Below are 25,329 nucleotides of genomic sequence, written 5' to 3'. Positions count from 1 at the left end.
CAAGAGCAGAAATCTTTCATTGTTTTCCTTGGAACTGTACCCTCATGAAGGTGGCGGGGTGGTGGTGGTGGTGGTTGGGGTTGGGTGTCATGGGGGAGAATATCTGAGCCCCTCTGCCTTAACAGCAGTTACACCTGTGTAATAACGGGAAGGGTAACTGTAGTTCCCGTCTGTCTTTTGCTAGTTATTTTTAAATTGTCACTGACCTATCAGCAATGGCTTGTGACATTGTCGAGTTACAAAGGTGTTTGATTATATTGTAACGTAAATTTGATGATCTTGACAGATCAAAATTTTGTGCCAATTAATTGTGTTATCAAGAGAGTGGAACTGGGAGTTTTAGTCAAGGCTTTGCTCTTGGCCTTTGGCGGGGGGCAGCGGGGGGTGGCGGTGGAGGGTGCTTTACAATTCTGAGCCAAAGGTCATGGATTTCTGGAAATCACTAATTTGGAGGTGTATTATTAGACACTAAGGTTCCTGTAACACACTGCACAGTTTCAATGTCCCAGGAAAGAGTGTTCTGGTCTTCAATCTGCTCCAGAATGAAGCGCTTTTGATTTCTCATTAATTTCTTCCTTCTCCTTCCAAAGCCTGGGCCCCTGGGGGGTGAATTCCATCAGCTGCCAGCCCTCTGTCCTCAGCCAGATAGCTATTATTCACATAAGTCCAGGGCTTTAGTGATGACAGCATTTTTTGACTATGGGAGGGATTCCAGAAGAGTCTAACTCCCCACCTAAATTTCCAAAGTGGCAGGAGGATCGGGCTGCAGGTGCAGGCCACATGGAGTTGACTGTGCCTGTTCACCTCCCCATTATTCAGGGAATCCTGCTGTCCTTTAGCCAGTGCTGGATACACAAATGCCAAATGAGACCCACAAAGAGACATCGGTTTCATTGAAACTTGAAAGGAGGAGAGAGGGACAAGAACTGAGACTGACGCTCAGCCCTAACACAGTCTGATTGAAATCAGATGAAAGCTTAGCTGACCTTTCGTTACTTTCCAACTCTTCACTTCCTCCCTGGATGGAGAATCCATCTCTCAAAACACTGAGAGCTCTGGGGAAAAATGTGAAGTTTCAGCCACAAATGACCAACTCCCAATCCTAGAACCCCTTGCAAAATGATCACAGCTCAGATTATTACAAAATATATTTGAGGCCTTAAACGAAAGCACACTAAATAGCACCAGAGTATATTTATTTAAGAAGCTTTAATTTGGCATTGCAGTGTATACTAACAGAGATTGCACTGTTTCTGATAGTGGACAGTGCCTCAGTGTAATACATGCGTGCGCGCACACACAGACAGACACACACACACAGACACATACACACACACACACACTGGAGATGGTGGCAAACTGCATCTACATGGTTGGGTTTCTGGTTCACTGCAGTGTTGCAGGAAGCGATTCATGGTGTGTTCTGTGGAAGAAACTTGAATGCACTACTGGATCTGTGCCCACCTGGCCCAGATTCATAAAACCATAAGAAAATGGAGCAGGAGTAGCCTGCTTCACCATTCAGCAAGATCATGGTGATCTGATTGTGGTCTTAGCAGCACTTTCTTGCCTCCTGAAGAGAGTCATACAGATTCAAAACGTTAACTCTATTCCGCGCCACACATGCTGCCAGACCTGCTGAGTTTTTCCAGCATTTTCAGTTCTTATTATAGCATTTCCTTGCCTGTCCCCATACATAGCCCTTTGACTCATTTGTCAATCTAAAACCTGACTCAGCCTTGAATATATTCAATTACCCAGCCTTCACTGCTCTCTGCAGAGGAGAATTCCAAAGACTGGCAACTCTGAGAGAAGAAATTCCTCCTCATCTCTGTCTTAAATGGGAGACACCTTTAAACTCTGCCTCCTAGTCCTAGATGTCCCCATGAGAGGAAACATCCTTTAGGCACCTACCCTGTCAAGTCCCCTCAGAATCTTTTAACTTTTTCAATAAGAACACCTCTCATCCTTTTAAACTCCTACGCGTATAGGCTCAACTTTTCCTCATAAGACAATCCCTTCATCCCGGGAATCAGCAGAGTGAATGTTCTCAGAACTGCTTCCAATGTGAGTTCCTTAAGTAAGGAGACCAAAACTACACAGTACATTACACTGCGTGCAGTCTCATAATGTCTGCTACCGTAGTAACAAGACTTCCCTACTTTTATACTCTATTCCCATTGCCATCAAAGGCCAGCATTCCATTTGCCTTCCTAATCACATGATGTTAACTCTCATATACAAGGGCACCCAGATCCCACTGTACTGCAGCATTCTGAAGTGTGTCTCTGTTTAATATTTGATGGGGAAACTCTGGGTGAGGTAGATAGAGGGAGCTTTCGGTGACTGAGGGAATCTAACAATCTTTTGTGCTGTGGTCCCTGGAAGGATGTCTGTTCTGAATGAAGAGTAAACCTTTGTATTTTCTGGCATCTCCATGGCCTCTTGTTCCTCTGGTACCAAGCTCAGATCAGTTGGTTAGAGCCAAGCATTGCCAGCCCTCTGGTGAGGCAACAAGAGGAATGACTCCAGCAGTCAGTCCCCCCTCACTCAAAAGGAACAACGTTTGCAGATGTATATTACTGTCAAACTTGAGGAAGGAAGGGGGGAAATTTCAACACTGCACATCTGAAATTAAAAATTGCTGGATATAGGAATGAGTCTGTCAGCATCGTGTAGCATCGATGGAGGCTATCTATCCTTGTGCTGTACTAGCTCTTTGAAAGAGCTATCGATGGTCCCTACATCCCTGCTGCTTCCTCATAGCCTTTGAATTTTTCTTTTTCAACTTACTTAGTCAATTCCCTTTTGAAAGTTAGCATTGAATCTGCTTCCAGCACCCTTTCAGGTAGTGCATTCCAGAACATAACAGCTCCCCAAGTTCCTATTAAAAACAATTCTCCTCATCTTCCTGCCCTTCCCACCCCCAACTCCCTGGCTTTTTTGCCAACTGTCTTAAATCCCTGACCTCCAATCACACAGCCTCCTACCAGTGGAAACCGTTGTTTCTTATTGACTGTATCAAAACCCTTCATGATTTTGAACAACGTTATTGAATCTTCACTTCTTCTATGCTGTTAGGGTGAATAACCCTCGCCTCTCTCTATAACATGAATTCTCTCATTGCTGGTCCTGTTCTAGTAAATTTCCCCAGGGTCTTGCCAGCCTTCCTAAAGTGTGGTGGTCAGAATTGGCACAGTGCTCCAACTAAGGTCCATCCAGTGCTTTATAAAGCAAGAGAGATTGAAGGTTGATGTTGTAGACTCTTCACTGAGTCGGCACTGCTGAAGGGTCGGCACCCGAGCTGTTGTCGTTTCTGCGCCCCCCCCGCCCCTGTTTCTCTTTCACCAGGCATTGGTGGACCTGTCGTTAGGGTTGCCAACTGTGTATTCCTGGAGGTTTCATCACATGACTTGCTCCCACTCTCCAGCCACCAGTCAGCCAACACATCCATCCTTGTGACGCACAGCCCTCCTACACCAATTGGAAAGAAAAACAGACTCCTTACCCAATTGGATGATGCTTGAGTGTCAGCCAAATGGTGTTTTTTTCACCCATTTTCAATATTTTTATATCTAGTAAAGAGAAATGTTTAAAGAAAATTTTAATAATGATTTTGAATGTCCCAATGATTTTCCTCCAGGGTTGCACAGAGCAGTGTCTTAGAGATTGGTCTTCAATTCCTGGAGGATTGGCAGCCCTGCCTGTCACGTATTCCCACATTCCCTGGTTCAGTTAAGTTAGCAGCTCCCCTGTGCAGTAGGGATCGGAGTCTGGGTACAGCAATGAATGTAGCAGGTCACTAAGTGCCAGAAACATGTCGTTAGCCTAACATTGCAGGGAGGACCCCTGATCAGAACTTACCACCTGAAAATGTTGACGCAGCCCCTCCCCCAAATACTGACCCACCTGGGGTGTGTTTACAGCGTTGTTGAGTTTTCCAATGTTCATATTTTCTGCATTTTCCTGCAGTGATGAGCAGGAGCTGATGTCATTCAATAAACCAGCAGATATAGAAAATGTGACATTCCTCATAATGTATTAGACAGTGAAGTGGATCAGAGGAGGCAAGGCCCTAGTCAGCAGAGCCTGATAGGATGAAGAGACTGGTGGGGGGTTTTTTCTTTTATTCTTTTATGGGATGTGGGCATTGTTGGCGAGACCAGTATTTGTTGCCCATCCAAAATTGCCCTTGGACTGAGAGACTTGCTAGGCCATTTCAGAGGGAAGTTGAGAGTCAACCACATTGCTGTGGGTCTGGAGTCACATGTAGGCCAGACCAGGTAAGGACGGCAGATTTCCTTCCCTAGAGGACATTAGTGAACCAGATGGGTTTTTACGACAATCGGTGATAGTTGTCATGGTTCCCATTACTGAGCCGAGCTTTTAGATTTCATGCTTTTTAATAATTGAGTTTAAATTCCACCAGCTGCCATATGGTGGGGTTTGAATTTGTAGCCAGGCCTTTGGATCACTAGTCCAGTGACATTAGCACTAAGCCACCATCTCCCTCAGTCTGACATGCAGGGCACAGGATCTGCTTCAGCAGAGGGCAGCCTGGCCAGCAGGAGAAGGGTTTGATTCAGTCGGTTTGACATGTTTAGGGAGGAAACTTATTGTCAGGTTAAATTTTGCATTTCCGTAGTAGGGAAAAGCACTGCACTAAGTGTCCACTGAGCAGGCAGTGGGATATTGTTTACCAGGGTCAAAGAGTAGATGATAATCTGATTTCAGAGAGTGAAGGGTCCAAATGAAACTTTTCCAGCTCTAAATGTGCGTTTGATCAGACGATAACAATGCATTACCTTAATCTTTTTTTTAAATTGCAGAACTATTATGGATAACCCCTCTGTGCTGATCATGATTGTTCAACTGAAGGGGGAGGGTGGAGGGGAGAGGTTTGGGTGTGTTTGTAGGTGATCCCCTCAGGGTTTGGCAATTCCTCAGCTTCTTTTCGAGAGTGGCTGAGGATGATTCCTGATTCCTAATTCCTCCTCCATCCTAACTCAAATCACAGCGAGGCGAAACCTGCCAATACTAGAATGGACCAGCCATTCAATTGATGCATCCTAGGCTGGGATCTGCTGACCCCCCTCCCCTCCCTTCCCCTCCCTTCCCCTCCCCTCCCAGTACGTATGGTGTGACTGCACCCTGACAATACACCAGGTGGGATTACAAGTACTGCCCTGACCTGCTGAGTGATGGTGGGACAAGTCTAAGGTATTGCTGAAGAATTTGTGTTATGTGAAGAGAAGCTGCCTTCCCATTCCCTGATTTCGATGTCCAACGATGGACGCTGCCAACACTGCTCTTGAATCAGTCGGAAGGCAAGGGGTGACTTTCCTCATCTGCTTTCCCTTCAGGTGTCATTTGAAATCAATAGTACTCACTTGGCTAACCCGCCACCTGTGGCTAGGAGGCCAGTGAGCGCACTCTGCACAGAGAAAACACATGCAACTAAGCAAGGGCCAAAGAATTGTCCATGAGCTTTAATCGTTTGGGACCTGTTGAGAAAAGAGCAGAACTTTAAGTAAAATTCTCCCTGGCTCTCCATCCCTACCCTTGTTTATAGAAGAACTCACACTAACTCTGAAATGGAGACCATCCTAAGCACTATAACTTGGGAATGGGGTCATTATTACAGTCCTGTACAGCATATGCCAGGGCCAATCCTGCGGGCCGAATGTACTAAGGTGAGGTGACTGCGGTGGGGTGGGGTGTGCTTCATGTGGACTTATCCTGCGTTTTGCACAGATTGCTGTACAATACCTGTTATTTCCAACTCCCACTGTGACTTTGGTGATGGGCTGGGGAGGGACTAAGGATGTTTCGAATTCTGTGAAGTGCCTGCTAACTTTCTACTGAATGTCTTACAGATTGGAATATAATGTATAAAATGGAGATGATATTGATTGCTATTCATTCATAATAAAGGGATAAAGTAGAACTGGTTTAAAAAGAACGTGTGCTTTTTCTTTTAAAAAGCTTTCCTAGCAATAGTTTTTACTGCATTAGCACCATCTGCATTATTGTGAGGGGTTTGCTGGTAACATTTATTCCTCCTTTTGCTTCGTCTTTTGTACATAAAGTCAAGGATGACAGAAGGATGTGTTTGTGGGATCTTTCTGTATTCAAATTGGCTGTCATGTTTCCTACATTATAAGAGTGACCATACTTCAAGGGGAAAAAAGCACTTCATTGGCTATAAAGTGCTTTCGGACATCCTGAAGTCATCAAAGACATTATATAAACGTAAGCTTGTGACTAATTTTCTCTGACATAAAAACACTTGAAAGAAATGTTAAAATAAAGCTGAGTTTAAAGCCAAGATGGATGAATTTGGATACTGGAGGGATGAACTTGGTCATAAAACGTTTCCTTGTCCTTATCTTTATCTTCTGAAAGATTGGAAACATTTTTAATCTGTTAGCCTTAACAGGAGGTAAGTGAGAGAGGAGGTAACTAGATGTATATAAATTAATAAATAGTATAGAAAAGGTGAATCAGGATCACTAATTCAAATAAATTCATGTATTGCTAGGACAAAACAGGCTTGAGGGGCTGAATGGCCTACTCCTGTTCCTATGACTGCACACACAATATTCCCAACGAGGGCATATAAGAAAAAGAACACAGGGTCAAACTAGCACAAGACAAATTTAGGGCTGCATTCCAGGAAGTTCCTCACACACACAGTTTTATTTATGTGAACTTTTGTAACGTGGGAATAGTGGCAGCAAATCTGTGCACAGCAAGATCCCACATACAGCAATATGCTAAACGACCAGAAAGCCTGGAATCACGTACAAAAGAAGTGGGTTGTTGTGGTTCGGGAGCTCTGTGTGGAACAGCTGGAACAGGCCTGTTGCTGCCTTCATCTGTCTATTCTCTCCCAATTTTGTTCTCATCAAAAAAATAGCAGAACTGGTAAATTTGTGTGTTTGTTGGAAATAATGTTAGTGAAGTAAAGGATTTTTTTTAAAAAAGACTCCATGCTATGAATACAGGAACAGAAGGAGACCATTCAAACCCTCCAACAACCTGTTCTGTCATTCAATTAAATCATGATTTACATTCCATGTGCCTTAAAACCCTTACCCAACAAAAACCTATCAATCCCAACACCCCTGACCTCAGCTGCTTTTTGTGGGAGAAAGTTCCTGATTTCCAACATTCTTTGTGTGAAGAAGTGCTTTCCGATACTATCCCTGAAAGCATAGCTCTAATTTTAAGGTATGTCCCCTTGTTCTGGTCTCTCCCACCGGAGGAAATACTTCTATCTACCCTATCGAACCCTTTAATCATCTTCAAAACACAAATTAATTCACCTTTTAATCTTCTGAACTTGGTCTGTGCAACGTAGTAATTTTTTATTTGTTCACAGGGTGTGGGTGTCGCTGGTAAGGCCAGCATTTGTTGCCCACCCCTAATTGCCCCTTGAGAGGGTGGTGGTGAGCTGCCGCCTTGAACCGCTGCAGTCCATGTGGTGTGGGTACTCCCACAGTGCTGTTAGGGAGGGAGTTCCAAGGTTTTGATCCAGTGACAGTGAAGAAATGGCGATTTTAGTTCCAAGTCAGGATGGTGTGTGGCTTGGAGGGCAATGTTATTCCGCCCCAGCATCAATCAGAACATTAACACCCAGGCTGATAGAGACCTTCCCTGTGAGAAGCGGCTGGAACAAAGAAAAGGAACCAAGAGTGAGAGAAATGTAGGTGTGGAGCTTCCGGTTGTATAGCAGTTAAGTTGTCTATATCTAGTCCCGGTATTTTAACCTATGTTGAGTGTGCACTTTGCTGATTTTCTCCATGGATGTCATGAAAATACAATAATTTTCATAATGTTATTGGGATTTATTATAAAGTAGGAATAGTGGGGTCTGGAGTGTGTGTGTGGTTGTGTGTTGGCCTGAAGGCTCTGATGTATCAGAAGAGAAACTTAGTTTGAAATGCTAAATAAGTAAACATGGCTGAAGTTTTAGAATGTGAGGTGTAAAGGAACATTTGCATTTTTAGATAAGTGAGAGTGGTCTGAATTTCAAACGAGAGGATGAAATGTTACACTTAGCCAGAAGACAGTGTGTTTATTTTTCCTAAAGCTTGCTGATTAAAATTGGTACTATGAAAGATTTTTTATTATTAGAAAGGCAAAGTCCAAAGACATATTGAAACAATGAACTTTGCATTCAAAGGGGAAAATATGTATAAAGGAGAGAAGACATTCTAAGATCCAGCAAGTGTGAAAAGTCTCCAGCCTCTAATGACCAAGCTGCTGCCTATAGGAACTGAAGCTAAGAGAATTCACTGAAAATCCCTGTCCAGGGTATTCTGTGCTTTGCCTGGGCCTGTTAAAATCGATTTTGTTTTTACTGATGCCTTAACGGACGTGTAACTGGGAGTTAGATTAACCAGGGGAGCTAGGGGTTATCATAGTAGTCATTTGTAGACCTACGTATATGCTTAAAATTATTTTTTATCAATAAATGTTTAACTTAGTTTTATAAAAAACCTTTAAGACTCGGTGGATTTATTACTACTGAATTCAAGGCACGCATCTCGAGATAAAAATACAAACTGCAAAACAGTTGTGGCACTTGTTTCAAGTTTCTGTCTGGGATTTGAGCAGCTCAGCATTTACCATCCAGTGTGCCACAACAATGGAGTACAATACATCCAAGTAGTAGAGAATAACTTTGGGGGGAAATGATCCTGCATTTTGACTGGCAGACTAAAGTTGAACAGCTCAATAATATCAAAGTACAATCAAAGGAATGATTCACTTGGCAGTCTCTGGATCAGAAACCTAGCTCGGACTATCTAGATCTACAATGGAGTGCAGTACTAAGGGAGTGCTGCATTGCAGGAGATGCTATTCTTTGATGCTTTGAAGCCTTTGCTTGCCTGTTGCACTGACTCTGGTGGATTTTAACTATCCCATGGCAGAGTTCTCCCAGTGTCTTGGCAAACATTCCTCCCTCGAGAGATTAGCCAGTTAGTCATCTCATTGTTTTAGCTCTTGCAGTGCACAAATCGGCTCCTGCACAATTCCAACCACTGCTCTTCACCAAAGTAGTTTGTTGTATATGAGGTTTTAGAGGAAGCAATATGATGAGGGGTCTAGAAATGTTAAGCCTTTGGCCAATGAAAGTTGAAACACAATGCATTCGGACCACCTAATAGAAATTCAAATCACAAATAATACAGCTGGTAATGTAGTGGTAGCAAGCGTTTGTTTATATTAGATTCAACATCTCTATGTACATAATGAAATACAGCAAAAAATAGTTGAAAATAAATCAAAAATGAGTTTCTCTTATTGTGTTCTGGTGGAATTTGGAACCAAACCCTTTGGACCTGTACCTGGGAATGTTCAATGATCGGGAATCAGGAGAAATCAGGATTTAAAAACTGTGGCCCTGGGTTTCAGGGAAGGAACAGGAAGGTTTGAAAGTGAAAAGGCAGATGAAAGGTAAATCCCTCGTGGAATTTACCTCACCCCAATCAGTGTGATTTCCCCCCTCCCCCACTTGAATTGCTTGTCAGAGCAAAAGCAACTATTTGCATTTGTATAGTGCCTTTAACATAGTGAAAACATTCCAAGGTGTTGCACTGAGGCCAGTGAAGACTGGAAGCCATGACATTGGCACCCCAGCAGGTATTGAGCAGCACTGGGTGGGGTTAAGCACAGCTTCTGCCTCAAGAGGTTGATTGGACTTGACCATACCCTTAGAAATGTGCTGACAATATGGCCTGGAGACTGATGTAGCTGATCTGTTTCCATTCAAATGCTTTGATTTCATTTTACTGGATCTGACTATTAGAGGAACTATATGTTAATTTAAATACAGGAGTTCTCCAGTAAATAGATTGTGGTGTCCATTGTTGACTGTCCCTTGCAGTGCAATTCCTTCAGCTGGTCGCTCAATGGATTGTCTCTGACTGGTTAGTTATACATAATCTCTGTGCTAAGCTACTGTTTAGTTAGCGTTCTCCGGTTGCATTACTCAGTTTTCTATCCAGCCACAGGCAGTCTCGATATCTCCCGGCTCTGCTGGTTGGTTGCTCTTTGGGCTCTTGCTGTGCTGTTGTTGCCTGCCCGTGATGGGCTCCGGGTTGTGCTGTTCAGAAGGACGCTGATGTACTCAGGATTGCCAGTCAGATCCAAAACCTGCACATATTGCAGGCCCCTGAAGGAGCCCTTTCTTACTCCAGCTGAGGTCAGCCTGTTTGACCTGTGGAATGAAACCGAGCAAGAGAACGTTCAGATTAGGACATGTTGGTGTGTCAGAGCATCAAAGCTGTGGCAGCACTGGTGGGAGGTTGCTCTGTGCTCTTAGGCCTGCTGATTTGGGAATGCCTATTTTGTGTGCGTGGGGTAAATACCCCATGCACGATTGGTAAGGAATGAGCAGCTCCTGATATTGGCCCTCATTGATGTAGATAGTCGTGGCTCTAAAGTCCCCTAGTGAAAAGTGAAGGAAGACGCTGAGGGATCAGGACTGGGGCATCTCTGGGGCAGATGGTGATCAGGACTGGCAGCAGTAGTGCTGAATGAGGGAGTAGGGCCCTCAAGCTGGTGTTAGGCCTTTCCATATTGCTGAAAAGAGGCTTAAACACCTGAATCAGGCCTGGGTAAAGAATGGCCAATGTTGGCGTCTGCCCATTATGGCAGATTTTTAAACATATTCATTCTTGGGATGCAAGTTTCGCTGGCAAGGCCCAATTGCCCTTGAGCAGGTAGTGGTGAACCACCTACAACTGAATGGCTAGTTAAGCGATTTCAGAGGGCAGTTAAAAGTCAAGCACATTGCTGTGTGTCTGGGGTCACATGGAGGCCAGACTGGGTAAAGGACAGCAGATTTCATCCCCTGAAGGACATTGGTGAATCAGAGGGGTTTTTAACGATCTGACAGTTTAATGGTCAATTTTAAGGAGTCTAGCATTTTATTCCAGATTTATTTGTTAATTGAATTTAAATTCCCCAGTTTCCGTGGTGGGATTTGAACCCATTCCGTGTGTGAAAACCGATGTTAGCTGGCCTAATGAAAGCAGGAATTGCTGGTGAGTTACCACTCTCCCTTCTGTCTCAACTCACCTACATTCAACATCAACAACCCAATGAAAAGCCACCTCCACTGCGAAATACATCACAAAGAATATTTGGGCTGCTACAGAGGTTTTTTTTAAGATGTTGCAGGTTGGATTCCTGAAAGTATCCCATCCAAAGCTGTGGGCCACTTACCTCAGGATTATCACTTTAATGTTTGATACAGAGATGAAGGAGTCTGAGGTGATGGTTGAAATGCGGTTATTCTGCAGGTAAATATACTCCAGGGACTCAGGGAGATCTGGAGGCACGTAGGACAAATCGTTATACCCCAGGTCCAACAACTAAAAGCATTTGAAAAAAAAAATCGATCACATCTTGTATTTAATGTGAAATATTCGACACCTGCCCGATTGTTAAAATAGCCCTTTAAGAAGGCAGCTGTGCCTTTTCATTCATCTCAAACACTTACCTTTGCCCTCAACATTAATCTTAATTCTTCCAACTGCGTCGAAACCAAGGCCTGAACTTTTCACTCCTCGGACACGCGCGGGATCGGTGGGCCCGAGAGCGGATGGGTAACGGGCCCCTGACCACGATTTCACACCCAGTTAACAGCCAGCCTGTGTGAAACGCGCACTGAGAAAGGCTCAGCATTGCCGGTGGGGAAGAGGGTGGGCACTGATGACACCCTGGGTGCTGGTGAGTGCTTCCAGTGGGCTCCCTGAAAGCGGACAGTTGGCCCAGGGGGACCCCAGGCCCCCACACAAAAAAAACAATAAAAAAGGCCGATTGGCCCGACTGCTGACCATGAAAGTGGACGGGCCACGAAAAATTGCTTTCAATGGCCCCTCAACGAGCTTAATTGTCGGCGGGTACCCTGTGCTTCTGAATGCTGCGCACGATATCGCGCGTGGACATGATGACAGGACGCTCGCGTGAGATGTCCTCTGGCCCTATTTCGTGGCCGGATGGGTTGGGCATTGCGCCCGCCCGCAGGAGGTAAAATCCTGGCTCAAGATTTGATGAACTATAACAGAAACAGGAAATGCTGCTAAATCTCGCAGGTCTGGCAGTATCTTTGGAGGGAGAAACAGAGTCAATGTTTCGAGTCCGTATGACTCCTCATCTCTGAAGAAGAGTCACACGGGCACGAAACATTAACTTGGTTTCTCTCTCCACAGATGCTGCCAGACCTGCTGAGTTTTAAATTTCAGATTTCCAGCATCCGCAGTATTTTGCTTTTATTTTTGTTCTAGTTAACTGCTTGCTCTAACTCTGTCAGAATCTCAGGATTGTGGAACATCTCACCACCCTCAGCCTATAATCTCTAGGCTTTTAAAACCAGGTTTTTCATCCATTTACCTCTTTTTGTCCATGTAACCGTTTCCTCCCAGTCCTTTCCACATTAATAGTGCTCAGGGGTCTTGGCCTCGTCCCTTCACCTCAGATTTCTCAACTGGGCAAAGAAAACTTTGCTCTCTGCTGAAGACCCTGTGCCCCTGAATGATGTTCCCTGACCATGTGCTGCTGGAGAGCAGGGAAAGGGAACAGCATTGAATCCTGGCTGGTCAACACCCTACAAAGGAGCTCGGAGCTGCAGGAATACCGAGGGAGACAGGTGAAAGGGAGAGGTTGGTTCCCAGGCTGCAAGTCTCTCTCCCCTCTCTCCCCCTCTCCCTCTCTCTCGCCTTTTAACTAGCTGTAAACTATCTCATGGCGCTATTGCGAAGAGCAGAGGAGTTATCCCTGATGTCCTGGTCAATATTTATCATCAAACTAGATGATTTGGCTATTACCACGTTGCTGTTTTGAGTTTGTGCATTCCCTGCATTACAATTAAGGCCCAGGATCTCCCAAGGAGCAGAAATCAGCTCAAATTACAATACCCCCCCCACCCCCCCAACACACTCCCCACTCCCCCACCCCCACCCCCACCCACTCCCCAACCCCCCACCCACTCCCCAACCCCCACCCCCCCCAACACACTCCCCCCCCCACCCCCACCCCCCCTCCCCCACCCCCCCCACCCCCACCACCCACTCCCCCCCCACCCCCACCCCCACCCCCCCCAACACACTCCCCAACCCCCCACCCCCGACTGGACGCTGCTCTGCGTTTCTTCCGGGAACGTCCGAGCCCAGCTTTTCCAGAAATGTGGAGCTTAGCATCCATTGGGGAACTCGGTCGGAGCGGAGCAGAGTCGGGGGGAAGATGGGACATGCCCCCCCCTTTTTTTTCAGTCCCAGCTGCCATCTGCTAAGTTGAAATGGCCTTTGCACGTTAGTAAATGGATGAGTGGGTGAATGAGTGAGTAGGTGGGTAGGTGGGTTGTCAAGTGGTTGGGTCAGTGGGATAGTCAGGTGGTCGGGGGCGGGGTAGTCACATCGGGTTGGGGGATAGTCAGATCGAGTCGGGGGGTACTCCTTTGGGTCGGGGGTTGATCAGGGGGGTGGTTGAGAGGGTGATTGGAGAGTGGTTGGGTCAGGTTGGGCGTGTAGTTGGGTTGAGTATTCGTGGGGCCAGGGGGCTAGTCAGGGAAGTGATTGGGGAGGTGGTGGTTGTTCAGTGTGAGTGATTTTGGTGGGGAGGGGGCAATTCTGGAGTTATCCAGGTGTTAGACTAGTTTTTTTTTTTTGCTGTCAAATGTTTCCTGGGTAACTAGTCGGGTAAGTACCACGGAATTCTCTAAAGTTCCCAACTCTAACTCAGAGTCAGAGACATTCGCAGAGGGTCCCAGGGAGCAGGGGAATTGCCTTCGGAACTTCAAACTTCCTGTGCAATTCCCACATGGGCCGGAGTGTTAGGGCTTCCATAGGGTCCTGGCAATGCATCTATGGTTGAATGTCCGGTCTCTGACAATCCGGAGACCAGGAGAGTTGGCCCAATGACTACCTTCCCAAAGTACTTCATTGACTCTGAAGTGCATTGGGATATCATGAGCTTGTGAAAGGCACTACTGAACTGCAAGCATCTTTTTATTTTTCTGTCCTTTTACAGTGTCTCTACCAACCTTAAGACTGGGCACTTCCCTCCATGTTCCTGGTGCTATCTTGCCGATGGTTAACTTGTTGTGGTGCAAGTACAGCTCCCTCAAAGCCTTCATGTTGAGCAATGCGTCGGCGGAGAGTTGGTTAATTTGATTGTACTGTATCCTCAGAGCCTGCAGGCTGGGCGGGAGGCCAGTGGGAAGCAGGGTCAGGTTGTTCCCCGAGAGATCAAGCCTCTCCAATTGGTGAAGCTTTCGGAAGGCCAACCTGTGAATGCTCGCACTGCGTAACTTGTTGTAACTCAAGTTGAGCTCATTCAGGTAGTAGGTGGAGACAAAATCATTGATGCCAATCCGCTCGATGCCATTGTGGAGCAGCATGAGTGAGTTGATACGGCGAGGGAGGCTGGCTGGGATCTTGCTGAGTGGATTGTTAAAGATGTGAAGCGTATGTAGTTTCCGCAGCTTCCCAAAAGCATCCTTGTGGATTCTGCTGGCCGTGATCCTGTTATTTTGAAGCAGCAAGTATTCCAGATTCCGGATCCTGTTAATGCTGTGCTTGGATATCGAGGTGATGTGGTTTTTTCCCAACTGCAAAACAACGATGTTGGGAGGCAATCCGTCAGGCACCTTCCTCAGGTTATTGCTGGATAAATCCAGGTATTGCATTCCTTTCATTTTACTGTTAAGTAGGAAAAATAATGGAATCCTTACTCAAATAGAAAAAAAACATCTGGAAACTGAAAATGTAATAAAGAGTGCTCAGTGTGGATTTCAAAAGGGAAGGTCAGAATGGAGCAAACTTACTGAACTCTGAAAAAGTCACCAAAAGGATAGTTAAGGGGATATAGTAAACGTCATATATTTGGATTTCCTAAAGGCCTTTGATAAGGCACTGTAAGTCCCTGAAGGCAGCAGTTCAAGTAGACAAGGTTGTAAAGAACGCATATGGAATGCTCTCCTTCATTGGCAGAGGTATAGAATATAAAAGTAAGGATATAATGTTGGAATTGTATAAAACACTGATGAGGCCACAACTGGAGTATTGTGTGCAGTTCTGGTCACCACATTACAGGAAGGATGTAATAGCTCTGGAGAGAGTGCAGAGGAGGTTTACAAGAATGTTGCCAGGGTTAGAAAAGTGTAGCTAAGAGGAGAGATTGGATAGGTTGGGGTTATTTTCCTCAGAACAAAGAAGGCTGAGAGGTGACTTGATTGAGGTGTACAAAATTATGAGGGGAATAGATAGAGTGGACAGGATAAAATTGTTTCCCTTGGTGGAGAATTCTAGAACCAGGGGACATAGATCCAAGATAAGTGGCAGAAGGTGTAGGGGGGACATGAGGAAGAACTTTTTTATGCAGAGGGTAGTGGGTGTCTGGAATTTGCTGCCCAAGTTGGTGGTAGAAGCAGAAACTCTAAACTCTTTTAAAAAGTACCTGGATCTGCACCTAAAGTGCTGTAAGCTACAGGGCTATGGGCCGGGTGCAGGAAGGTGGGATTAGAAAGGGCACCTGGGTGTCCTCGGGCTGGCATGGACAAGATGGGCCGAACGGCCTCCTTCTGTGCTGTAACTTTTCTATGGTTCTATGGATACCAAGCTGGCTACAACAAAGAGAGCAGGGTTATGGCTAGTTACTCAGACCAGCAAAGGGTACGAAGTGATATTCCTCAAGGATTGGAGCTGGGACCGCTGTTGTTCACCATTTACATAAACGATTTAAACTGAGGAATCAAAAGTACAATAAAATTTGCAGACGGCATCAAATTTTGCAGGTGTCATGAATAGAGTGAAGGACTGAGACAAAATAGAGGAAGTCATGAATAAACTTTTAGAATTGGTGTGCAAATGGCAAATTAATTTAGATATAGATGTGTATGGTGATATATTTTGGTAGAAGGGAAAAGGAGGGCACTTTGGAGAAATATTATTCTTTGGAGAATAAGAGTCTAAGTGGGTTAGAGGAGCAAAGGGATTGGGGTGCGGTCTAGTGGAAGTACAGATACACAAATGATTAAAATTAGCAACAAAGGTTAATGAGACCATAAAAAAAGCAAACAAAGCACTGATTCTGGGTCTCATTTCTGGAGGAATAATGTTGAAAAGCAGAAGGTTAGACCTCACTAGGAATACTTTGCACAGTTCTGCTCTCCATATTATATAGAGACACAGGAGAGATTGCGAAAAGATTAAACTAGAATTATACCAGAAATGAGAGGTTGTATGCAGCAGGATAGGTTGAACAGAGAAAAGAGAAGACTATGGGGGTGACCCGATAGAGATCTTTAAGAGTATGAAATGGTTTGATAGACTAGATGTAGAGAAGATGTTTCTGCTTGAGAGCGAGACCAGAACCAGAGGCCATAAATATAAGAAGTTACGAATTGGGAACCAGAACTCGCTAGTTGGCTGAGACAAATAGCGTCCATGTATTTAAGGGGAAGCTGGATAAACACAAGGGAGAAAGGACTAGGATATAATGATGGGATTAGATAAAGAAGGATGGAGGAGGCTCATGTAGAGCTCATGCAGAGTTGTGCTGTAAATATTAAGTAGTACGATGCAAGGGAAGTAATAGCTTTATTTTTACATTGCTGTTTTTCTCTTCCTCCTCCATCTATCCCTGTCTATCATATCAGATTCAAACAGTTACTGATTTAAATATTGGTAAGATTAATCCATGCTTGTTTATTTTCAGGTATCAACCTTATCTCAGTTAGTATCATTCTCTAATTCTTCTTTGAATAGTTTCATGGGATCTTTTACTTACACCTGAGAGGGCATTTGGATCCCCAGTTTAACGTTTTGTCAGAAAGGTGACACCTCAGACACTGTAGCACTCCCTCAGTACTGCAGTGTCAGCTTTGTTATGTGTTCAAGTCTCTGGAGCAGGACTTGAACTTCTGACTCGGAGGTGAAAGAGGTGCCGATTGAACCATAGCTGACATAAAACTCTGCTCTTCCTTCCCTCCCCATTATATCTACATACGAACATAAGAAATTGGAGCAGGAGTAGGCCATTATGCCCTTAAACCTCTTTGCTGTTCAGTAGGATCATGGGTGATTTTCTATCCCAACTCCACTTTCCTTATCCTATCCCTACATCCCTTGTATCCCTTAGCGCCTATCTATCAATCTTGGTCTTGGGTATAGTGAATACTGAGCTTCCACAGCTCCCTGGGGTAAAGAATTCCAAAGATTCACAACTCTCTTGCGTGAAGAAATTTCTCCTCATCTCAGTCCAAAATGGCTGACCCTTACCCTGAGATTGCGGCCCCCAGTTCTTGATTCTGTAACCAGGGGAAACGACAGGAAGAATCTTCCCAGCCAACACTGAGGCGGGTTTAGAGGTGGGGCCGGGAGCTAATTTCGAAAGTCTTGGGTTGTCTTGGATCCCTGACATATTCCTGCCTGTCAGCAATCTTGGCAGAGGCAGGATCAAGGAGGCAGTGACAGCGTGCAGGTAGATAGCTGAGGCATTAATTGAAGTCATTAGCAGCCATTATTAAAAGGTCTAAGATTTTGTCAAGGGAGCACAGGACCCCCATTCTGTCTGCATCTTGCCTACTCAACAAGGCAGGAGTGCAGAGCAAGAGATCAGGATATCATGAAATCAATATGAAATTTTAATGTTGAGAGCCTTCCATCTGCAAAGGTTTGTGAGTGGATTTGTCACAGCTGCAGATGGATCTACCACGCAGCGCTGTACAGGAGGGGATAGGTTGCCAGTTGCAATGAGAATCACGTCCTTCTTCTATGTTGCCCTCTCCTCCTCCATGCAGCTCAACAACAAACGGCTTTCACAATGGGCCTAACATTCACCCTTCACCTCGAGCCATCTGATTGACCCTCCTGTCAGCGCAGCCTGTAGTGTTCAATTGTTCTGTACTTTGATTATGTGAGTCTGCTAACTGATCTATGCTCACTGTGCTTGATTGATTAAGCCTGGGTGTTGACTCAGAGCAAAGTAAACAGACACCACAGAAGCTACTAGAAGCTGAGCTGTAAGCATGAGTGCAGATACTTTGTGATTGCAGAGAAATGTTAAAGCTCTTGTAAATAAACCTGTCGCACACTCAGAAACCAGTGTCATCTCTGCATTGCTCTGAGATAGAAAATATACAAAGACAGCCCATCTTCTAATGGGATGGTGCATGCAGAGTAAGGCCTGGTATTTGGCCTCCTCCAGAAACACCCAGGAATGGTCCCTCTGCCCGAGACTCTTCAAAGTCCAGAAGATTCTGCCCAAAATCTCAGCATCTACCCTGTCAAGGCCGATATTCTTTTCCTTCCCCCACACCTTCTGCACAAGGGGTAATGGGGCTGTCACTATTGGTGCTCAGATGAATGACAGTAGCCTAGCAACAGACCAGTAGAGAGCTGGCAGCCAGAGGAGATGCCAGATGGTGAACAAAAGGGTTGGAAATCAACTGCCAATGTTTAAAAGAAAAGAATAAGGTGATACGAAGAAATAATTACTGCAGAAAAAGGTTAACAGCAACTTGTGACTAATGAAAAATCCTGAATGCCATTCAGCACATCGATTTACACAATGACTGGGCTGCAGTCAGTCTCGTTCTCTCCCCTCAATGCCAATCCCTTCCCACTTCATTACCACATAGTCTTCCTCCTCTTTGATGCCACAGAAATCTTGAATTTGCTGCTGGGTAATATTGTACAATGTCACTTGCTAATGGGTTATTTAGTAACTCGGATCCCAGTAAACCTTTCTGCAATAGGTGCAGTAAGTGGCCCCTGAGCCCAGACATACATGGAATAGAGCTGGCTGTATCTGTGGAGTTTTGGTGTATTCACTCTCTGACGTTTGCTGCATGACTTTACTTTGCTCACCTGAAGGTCTGTGAATTAATACCGGCATTGGACAGACTATTGCACTGCAGGTAGAGTTCGCGAAGTTGCTCCAAGTTACTGAAGGCGCCTTTCGGAATCTTTGAGATTCTGTTGTGCTGTGATAGAGAAACACACAAAAAAACTCATTCCAACTGTTCAGAGCCTTCCTCTCATCCAATGTATAAACTTGGCATCACTAAACCGCCAGAATCACCACATGGATGTCCTGTTCTCTCCCACATTGGGGCTGTGTGCCAGATTGGACATTAGCCCTTCAATCGGCTTTCTCAGTGAAAGTATTTCTTCACTTTGTGCAGCAGCCTGTGCCAGCTGGGTCTATGTTCAACTTACAGCTGGGTCTATGTTCAACTTACAGCTGGGTCTATGTTCAACATACAGCTGGGTCTATGTTCAACTTACAGCTGGGTCTATGTTCAACTTACAGCTGGGTCTATGTTCAACTTACAGCTGGGTCTATGTTCAACTTACAGCTGGGTCTATGTTCAACTTACAGCTGGGTCTATGTTCAACATGCAGCTGGGTCTATGTTCAACTTACAGCTGGGTCTATGTTCAACTTACAGCTGGGTCTACGTTCAACATACAGCTGGGTCTATGTTCAACTTACAGCTGGGTCTATGTTCAACATACAGCTGGGTCTATGTTCAACATACAGCTGGGTCTATGTTCAACATACAGCTGGGTCTATGTTCAACATACAGCTGGGTCTATGTTCAACTTACAGCTGGGTCTATGTTCAGTAATGAAGGATATTTTGCTGTGTCATTGAATAATCCTAAAAGCTGGGAAAACAGACAGTTCTCTTCCAAATGGTCTCTTTCTATTTTTCTCCTTCTTTCTCTTTATTTCTCTATTTTTTCTATTTTTCTCTTTTTATTTCTCTCGCTCTCACTGCTTTCTCTGTTTCCCTGCTTTGTCTTTCACACTCACTCCTTTTCACCCTCCTACTCATTCTCGCTTTCTTCTCTCCTTCCCCCCGCCTTTCTCTCCTTTCCCCCCTCTTTCCCCTTCCCCCCCTCTTCTCTCCCTTCTCCCCGCCTCCTCTCTCCCTTTTCCTACCCCCCCCTCCCCTTTCCTCCCCTCCCTTCTCTCTCCCTTTTCCTCCCCCCCTCCTCCCTCCCCTTTCCTCCCCTCCCTTCTCTCTCCCTTTTCCTCCCCCCCTCCTCCCTCCCCTTTCCTCCCCTCCCTTCTCTCTCCCTTTTCCTCCCCCCCTCCTCCCTCCCCTTTCCTCCCCTCCCTTCTCTCCCTTTTTTCCTCCCCCCTCCTCTCTCCCCTCCTCTTGCCATGATAATAAAGGAAAAAACATAGAACTGTGTCCAGAAATATTGGACTTTAAAAATGGACACAAACCATTGGCTGGAATACTGCAGGGTGACTCCCCAACAGGCAATGGAACCCCACCCTGTTGCCAGACAAGGTACTTTGAAAGACATCCAGAACCTAATTTCTCGCTCCGGTATAGACAATGGGACATAATGGGAGGTGAGTATCATCTCATCAAGAAATCCTGTGAGCAATGTCCAGAGAGATTTGTGAATTTACTTCCCACTTGGAACATACAAAGAAGGGGTTAAGAGTGAGTTAAAAGCTGCCCCGGGGTCTGTCTGTTGGTGGCTGTTCTGAGAAGAGAGCAAGTGCTGGAAGTTTAACTCAGAAGCAACAGCCACACACACTACCCCTGCAAATTGTCACTTTGTACATATCCCGATCTCTCCCCTCTCTGTCGAATTCAACTCTACTTGAACCTTGAATCTGACTATTTGTTTACCGGAGTCAATTCTACTGGAATCTCGAATCACGATGGCCGCAACGCTCAATCACCTACTCCCCGTGAGTCAAGGACTGTTCCATATACCTTTCTACATAAATATTATAAACATATATACACACACATATATATAATCGCTTACTTCACACTAAATTCTTCCTGTTAACCTGTATGACCGTATATGCATGTGTTTTATCCTTTCTTGCCTTTAGTAGTTAATAAACTCACTTTAACTCAGGAAAGTCTGATCAAACTGGCTCCTTCAAAACCAGAATGATTGGGCCTGGGACAAAAGGGAATCTGCGAAAGGGGTCCTTTCTAGATTAAATCTTGTTGCAACCAACAGAGGGGGATGGGGGGAGTGGTGGGGGTGAATAAAAACAGGGAGCTGGTTCACCAATCCTCACCCAGGGTATAACAATTTGGTGGGGGCGTCCCAACCAGACAGTGACAAATTGAGGGGGGATCTCGCCTGAATCGACATCTTTGGGGAACGTTCCCTGGGGGGTTGGCTCATAACACACTCTCTCTGAAAGCCAGAAGACCATTGTAGAGCTCATTGTTCAGTCAGATGAACTCATCACACTAAAAGAAGGAAAAGCTTTGCATTGGCTTTTGAGGCTTTAGGAGGAGGAAATGAATAAGCCACAAGAGCGGAGTTAATAGCCTTGGAATAAGGTCCAAATTTAGACACCACAGATTATTAAACCGTGCCTGGGGAGATTTCAGCTGTGGTTATGCAAAGTGGGTTCAGGACATGTAATGACAGCAGATAAAACATTCATGTTACGCTGTGCATGTGTGTGTGGTTAGTTAAATGGCACTTTGGCACTTACCTGTAAATGCAGCTGGATAAGCAGAGGTGGTAGATTCTCTGGAACGTGGGTTAGATTATTGTTGGATAGAATTAAAATATTCACCATGTCAGAGCCGCTAAACATGGCTTTGGGGAGGCCTGCGTTTGTCAGATTATTGTTGTGAAGATATACAGACCTGTTGAGAAATGGTGCACACCAGTCATTACTGTAAGTTGCTGTGATGAAAAGTTGTAGAATGGGTTCAAGAGCCAACTAGCTGTGGAGCTAGAGGATACTCCCCCAGTATTACACTGAGGTATCATTCAACATTACAAACCCAAGTCTCCAGTCGATTTGAACCCATAACTTTCTGACTTAGCTGAAACACGCTGAGAGTTTGTTAATGTTTAGTGATCTATTTCCACCTCCATCGCCCAGCCCTGCCTTTAACTCCTCCTCCCACAATTATTGAAACTCGTGCCTGCATTTTCACCTCCTTGATTTTCCTCAACTTTCTCTTCTGTTGCCTCCAGTTCACGCAGCTTAAAGCTCATCCAAAATGCTGCTGCTCCAAAATCCTGTCATTTATAGACCCCACCCCTGTTGTCTTGTGCTGTCTCTGCCAACTCCTTCAGTCGTCCACCCCAGCTGCTTGGAAATCCTCCATTCCAACATTGGTAACAGAACTGTCAGACATCACACCCCATCACTCAGGCAGCAACCCCCCTGTTACATCTACCCCCCAGAAGCCTCTCCAAGCCTACTTCTTTAACTTTTTGTATGCACCCCCCCACCTTCTCCATCTTGCTTTTGTTCCTTTATTATTTCATGGGATGTGGGCATTGCTCCTAAGGCCAGGATTTGTTGCCCATCCCTAATTGCCCTTGAACTAAGAAGCTTCAAAGGTCATCATTGTGAGTCTGGAGTCACATGCACAGACCAGGATGGCAGATTTCCTTCCCTAAAGGGCATTAGTGAGCCAGGGGATAGTTGTCATGGTCAGTTTTCAATTCCCTAAATTCCACCAGCTGCTATGGTGCGATTTGAAGTCATGTCCCCCAGAGCATTAGCCTGGGCTTCTGGTTACTAAGCCAGTGATATTACCCCTACACCACCAACATCTCCTCCCTTCTGCTCAGTGTCTGTTGCATCTGCTCATTTCATCAAACACTATAGGATGTTTTTTTAAAAATTTGTTCCTGGGATGTGGGTGTCGCTGGCTGTGCCAGCATTTATTTCCCATCCCTAACTGCCCCGGTTCAGAGGACATTTTTTTAAGAGTTAACTACATTGCTGTGGGCCTTGAGTCATGTGTAGGCCAGACCAGGTAGTGACAGCAGGTTTCTCCAGTGCTAATATAAAGGGCATTAGTGAACCAGATGGGTTTTTACAACCATTGTTTCATGGTCATCATTAGACTTTTAATGAATTCAAATTTTAACCATCTGCTATGGTGAGTAAACCTGGGTCCACAGGGCAATAACCTGGGTTACTAGAATATCCACCCAGCGACAATACCACTGTGCCACCACCTCCCCCATTTTACAATGCGAAAGACCCTGTCCTAGGGCAACTTGTTTGCTTGCTGAAGCAGCTATCTTTGTAACTTTTCCAACCAATTCAGCATTTCTCCCACTCCCTGCAGGACAGTCTTAATCTTTCCAAACCCTTTGTCTACATCGCACGCTGTACCATCCCACCTACATTCCAGGTTTTGTACAGACATAGGCTGGATGAGGGCCACACTCACTTTACCACAGAACCCAATACTAATAGGTCTTCAGCTCTGAAGAAGAGTCATACGGACTTGAGACGTTAACTCTCTGCAGACGCTGTCGGACCTGCTGAGTTTTTCCAGCATTTTTTGTTTTTGTTTCAGATTTCCAGCATCCGCAGTATTTTGCCTTTACTAATGGGTGGGGCTGATCATGGAGGAGTCATTCAGTTATCCAGCAGATAGATAAAGCTGGTGTGTGAATGATACTGTTGCTGAAAGGGTTTAAATTGTGAGGGCAGGGTAAATAAACTGGACTTGCATTCCCTTGAGTATAAAAGATTAAGGGGCAATCTAAGCAACATGTTTGAGCTGACCACAGGATTCGGTAGACTCAATAAAAATATTTCCTCTGGTGGGGGTAATCCAGAACAGGGAAGAAGACTTTAAAATGAGAGCCAGGCCATTGAGGGGGAAATGTCAGGAAGCACTTCTCCACACAAAGGGTAGTGGGAAACTGTCTCTCCACCATGTGCCCTCCCCACCCCCCCACACCCCCAACTCCCTGACCCCACAAAAAGATGCTGATCAATCAAAAACGCCAGAGCTGGAATTGATAGATTTTGCCTTTTTTGTTAGGCCAGGGTAAGGGTTATGGACCCAAGGTGGTTAGACAGAGTTTCCAAAGGTTGAGTTATACGCCGACATCCACAGTAAATTCTACAATGCTTCCCTGGTTTGCTCTGTCCAGATAGCAGTCACAGTCATGGTCCAGCAGGACTTTACCTGAGCTTTGGCTTCTGCCCGAAGGTGAGTGCGAAGATCTCCTTGAGATGGTTGCCAGCAAAGTCGGCAATTCGCAGGGTGTCAGGTAGGCTCCTGGGTGCTATAGTCAGCTGAGTACAACAGTAGGATGATCACAGTCAGTTCTTGTTAGCACATAATAACATACCTCTTCGTAAGAGAGAGACTTGACGGTCTTGTCTACTCTTCATGTCCTTAAAGTGTTTGCACAGGATCCACTGTACTTCCCTCCTGAATCAGTGTAAGAGCCTCTACTCTCAGTCACTTTTATCCCCCTTCAACTTTGTTTCAAGTCACTGGGGCACGTCCATAGGACACCCCTACCCTCCAGTCCCTTCCCCACTTGGACATTCACAAGATTTCCTTTTCATTCATTCACTGGGGTGGGGGTGTTGTGTGGCTCACTGGCAATGCCACCATGTAATGCCCATCCCTATACAGTGCCTGGCTAAGCAATATCTGAGGCAGCTCTGCTGTGGGTCTCGAGTCACACACAGGGTAAGGATGGCAAGTTTTCATCCACAATGGGTATTAAGGAAACAAAGGGGCTTTTAATGGTCGCCTTTAATTCCAGATTTATTTTATTCATTGATTTTATTTTATGAACTCCCCAGCTCCTGTGATGTTGTTTGAATTCATGTCCCCAGATCATTAGTCTAGGCCTGTGGGTTATTAGTCTAGTAACATAACCACTACGCTACCTTACCCCTCAAGTGTGAAGAGTCATGAGTGAGCTATGACCATAGATTTGGACAAGCTGTTAATACAATCAAAGCCTGATGGTGAAATAAGAAACCAGAACCCAATGTTTTTCTTTATGTTAAATTTATTTACAGTATGTCTGCCACATCCTACATTCCCACCCCTGCCCAGGTCCCAGCAGCCACTATTTATCCTCTCCTGAGAATACCAAGTAAAATAAACAAATGAACTAATAATCAAATTAACTAATTAATAGCCCCTAAAACGGACACTGTAGTAAAAAATATTTTAAAGGAAATTTAACAAATTAAATTAAAGTTATGTTCCCAAGGCTGATGTTGCACTGCAACCCCTGTGGTGCCCACTGGTTATGGAAGGTCTCGAGCGTACCAGCAAACACCGGGTACCAGCAAACGCCGCGTACCGGCAAACACCACGTACCAGCAAACACCGCGTACCAGCAAACACCACATACCAGCAAACACCGCGTACCAGCAAACACCACATACCAGCAAACACCGCGTACCAGCAAACACCACATACCGGCGCACACCGCGTACCAGCAAACAACACATACCGGCGCACACTGCGTACCAGCAAACACCGCGTACCAGCAAACACCACATACCGGCACACACCG

The 25,329-nt window shown here is 45.2% G+C and overlaps 1 protein-coding gene across 2 annotated transcripts in view; it reads right to left on the bottom strand.

The window, feature by feature from the left end:
• Positions 1-9,207: 9,207 nt before the first annotated feature.
• Positions 9,208-25,329, bottom strand: part of LOC144668983 (podocan-like protein 1) — a 32,110-nt gene continuing 15,988 nt past the window's right edge. The window contains exons 5-10 of one of the 2 annotated variants that reach the window (XM_078531518.1): positions 23,970-24,079; positions 21,509-21,665; positions 18,885-19,000; positions 14,057-14,714; positions 11,239-11,387; positions 9,208-10,228 (exon numbers count right to left, since the gene is read on the bottom strand). In XM_078531518.1, coding sequence (XP_078387644.1) covers positions 10,009-10,228; positions 11,239-11,387; positions 14,057-14,714; positions 18,885-19,000; positions 21,509-21,665; positions 23,970-24,079 — 1,410 coding nt within the window. In that variant the 3' untranslated portion in view covers positions 9,208-10,008. The remainder of the gene's footprint in view (positions 10,229-11,238; positions 11,388-14,056; positions 14,715-18,884; positions 19,001-21,508; positions 21,666-23,969; positions 24,080-25,329) is intronic. The other variant, XM_078531519.1, reaches the window with a different exon arrangement.

This window comes from Cetorhinus maximus, chromosome 28 (assembly GCF_964194155.1).
Source record: "Cetorhinus maximus chromosome 28, sCetMax3.hap1.1, whole genome shotgun sequence".
Lineage (NCBI taxonomy): Eukaryota > Metazoa > Chordata > Chondrichthyes > Lamniformes > Cetorhinidae > Cetorhinus > Cetorhinus maximus.
The sequence above is the reverse complement of the archived record's forward strand: the minus strand, read 5'-3'. Positions and strand labels throughout refer to the sequence as shown.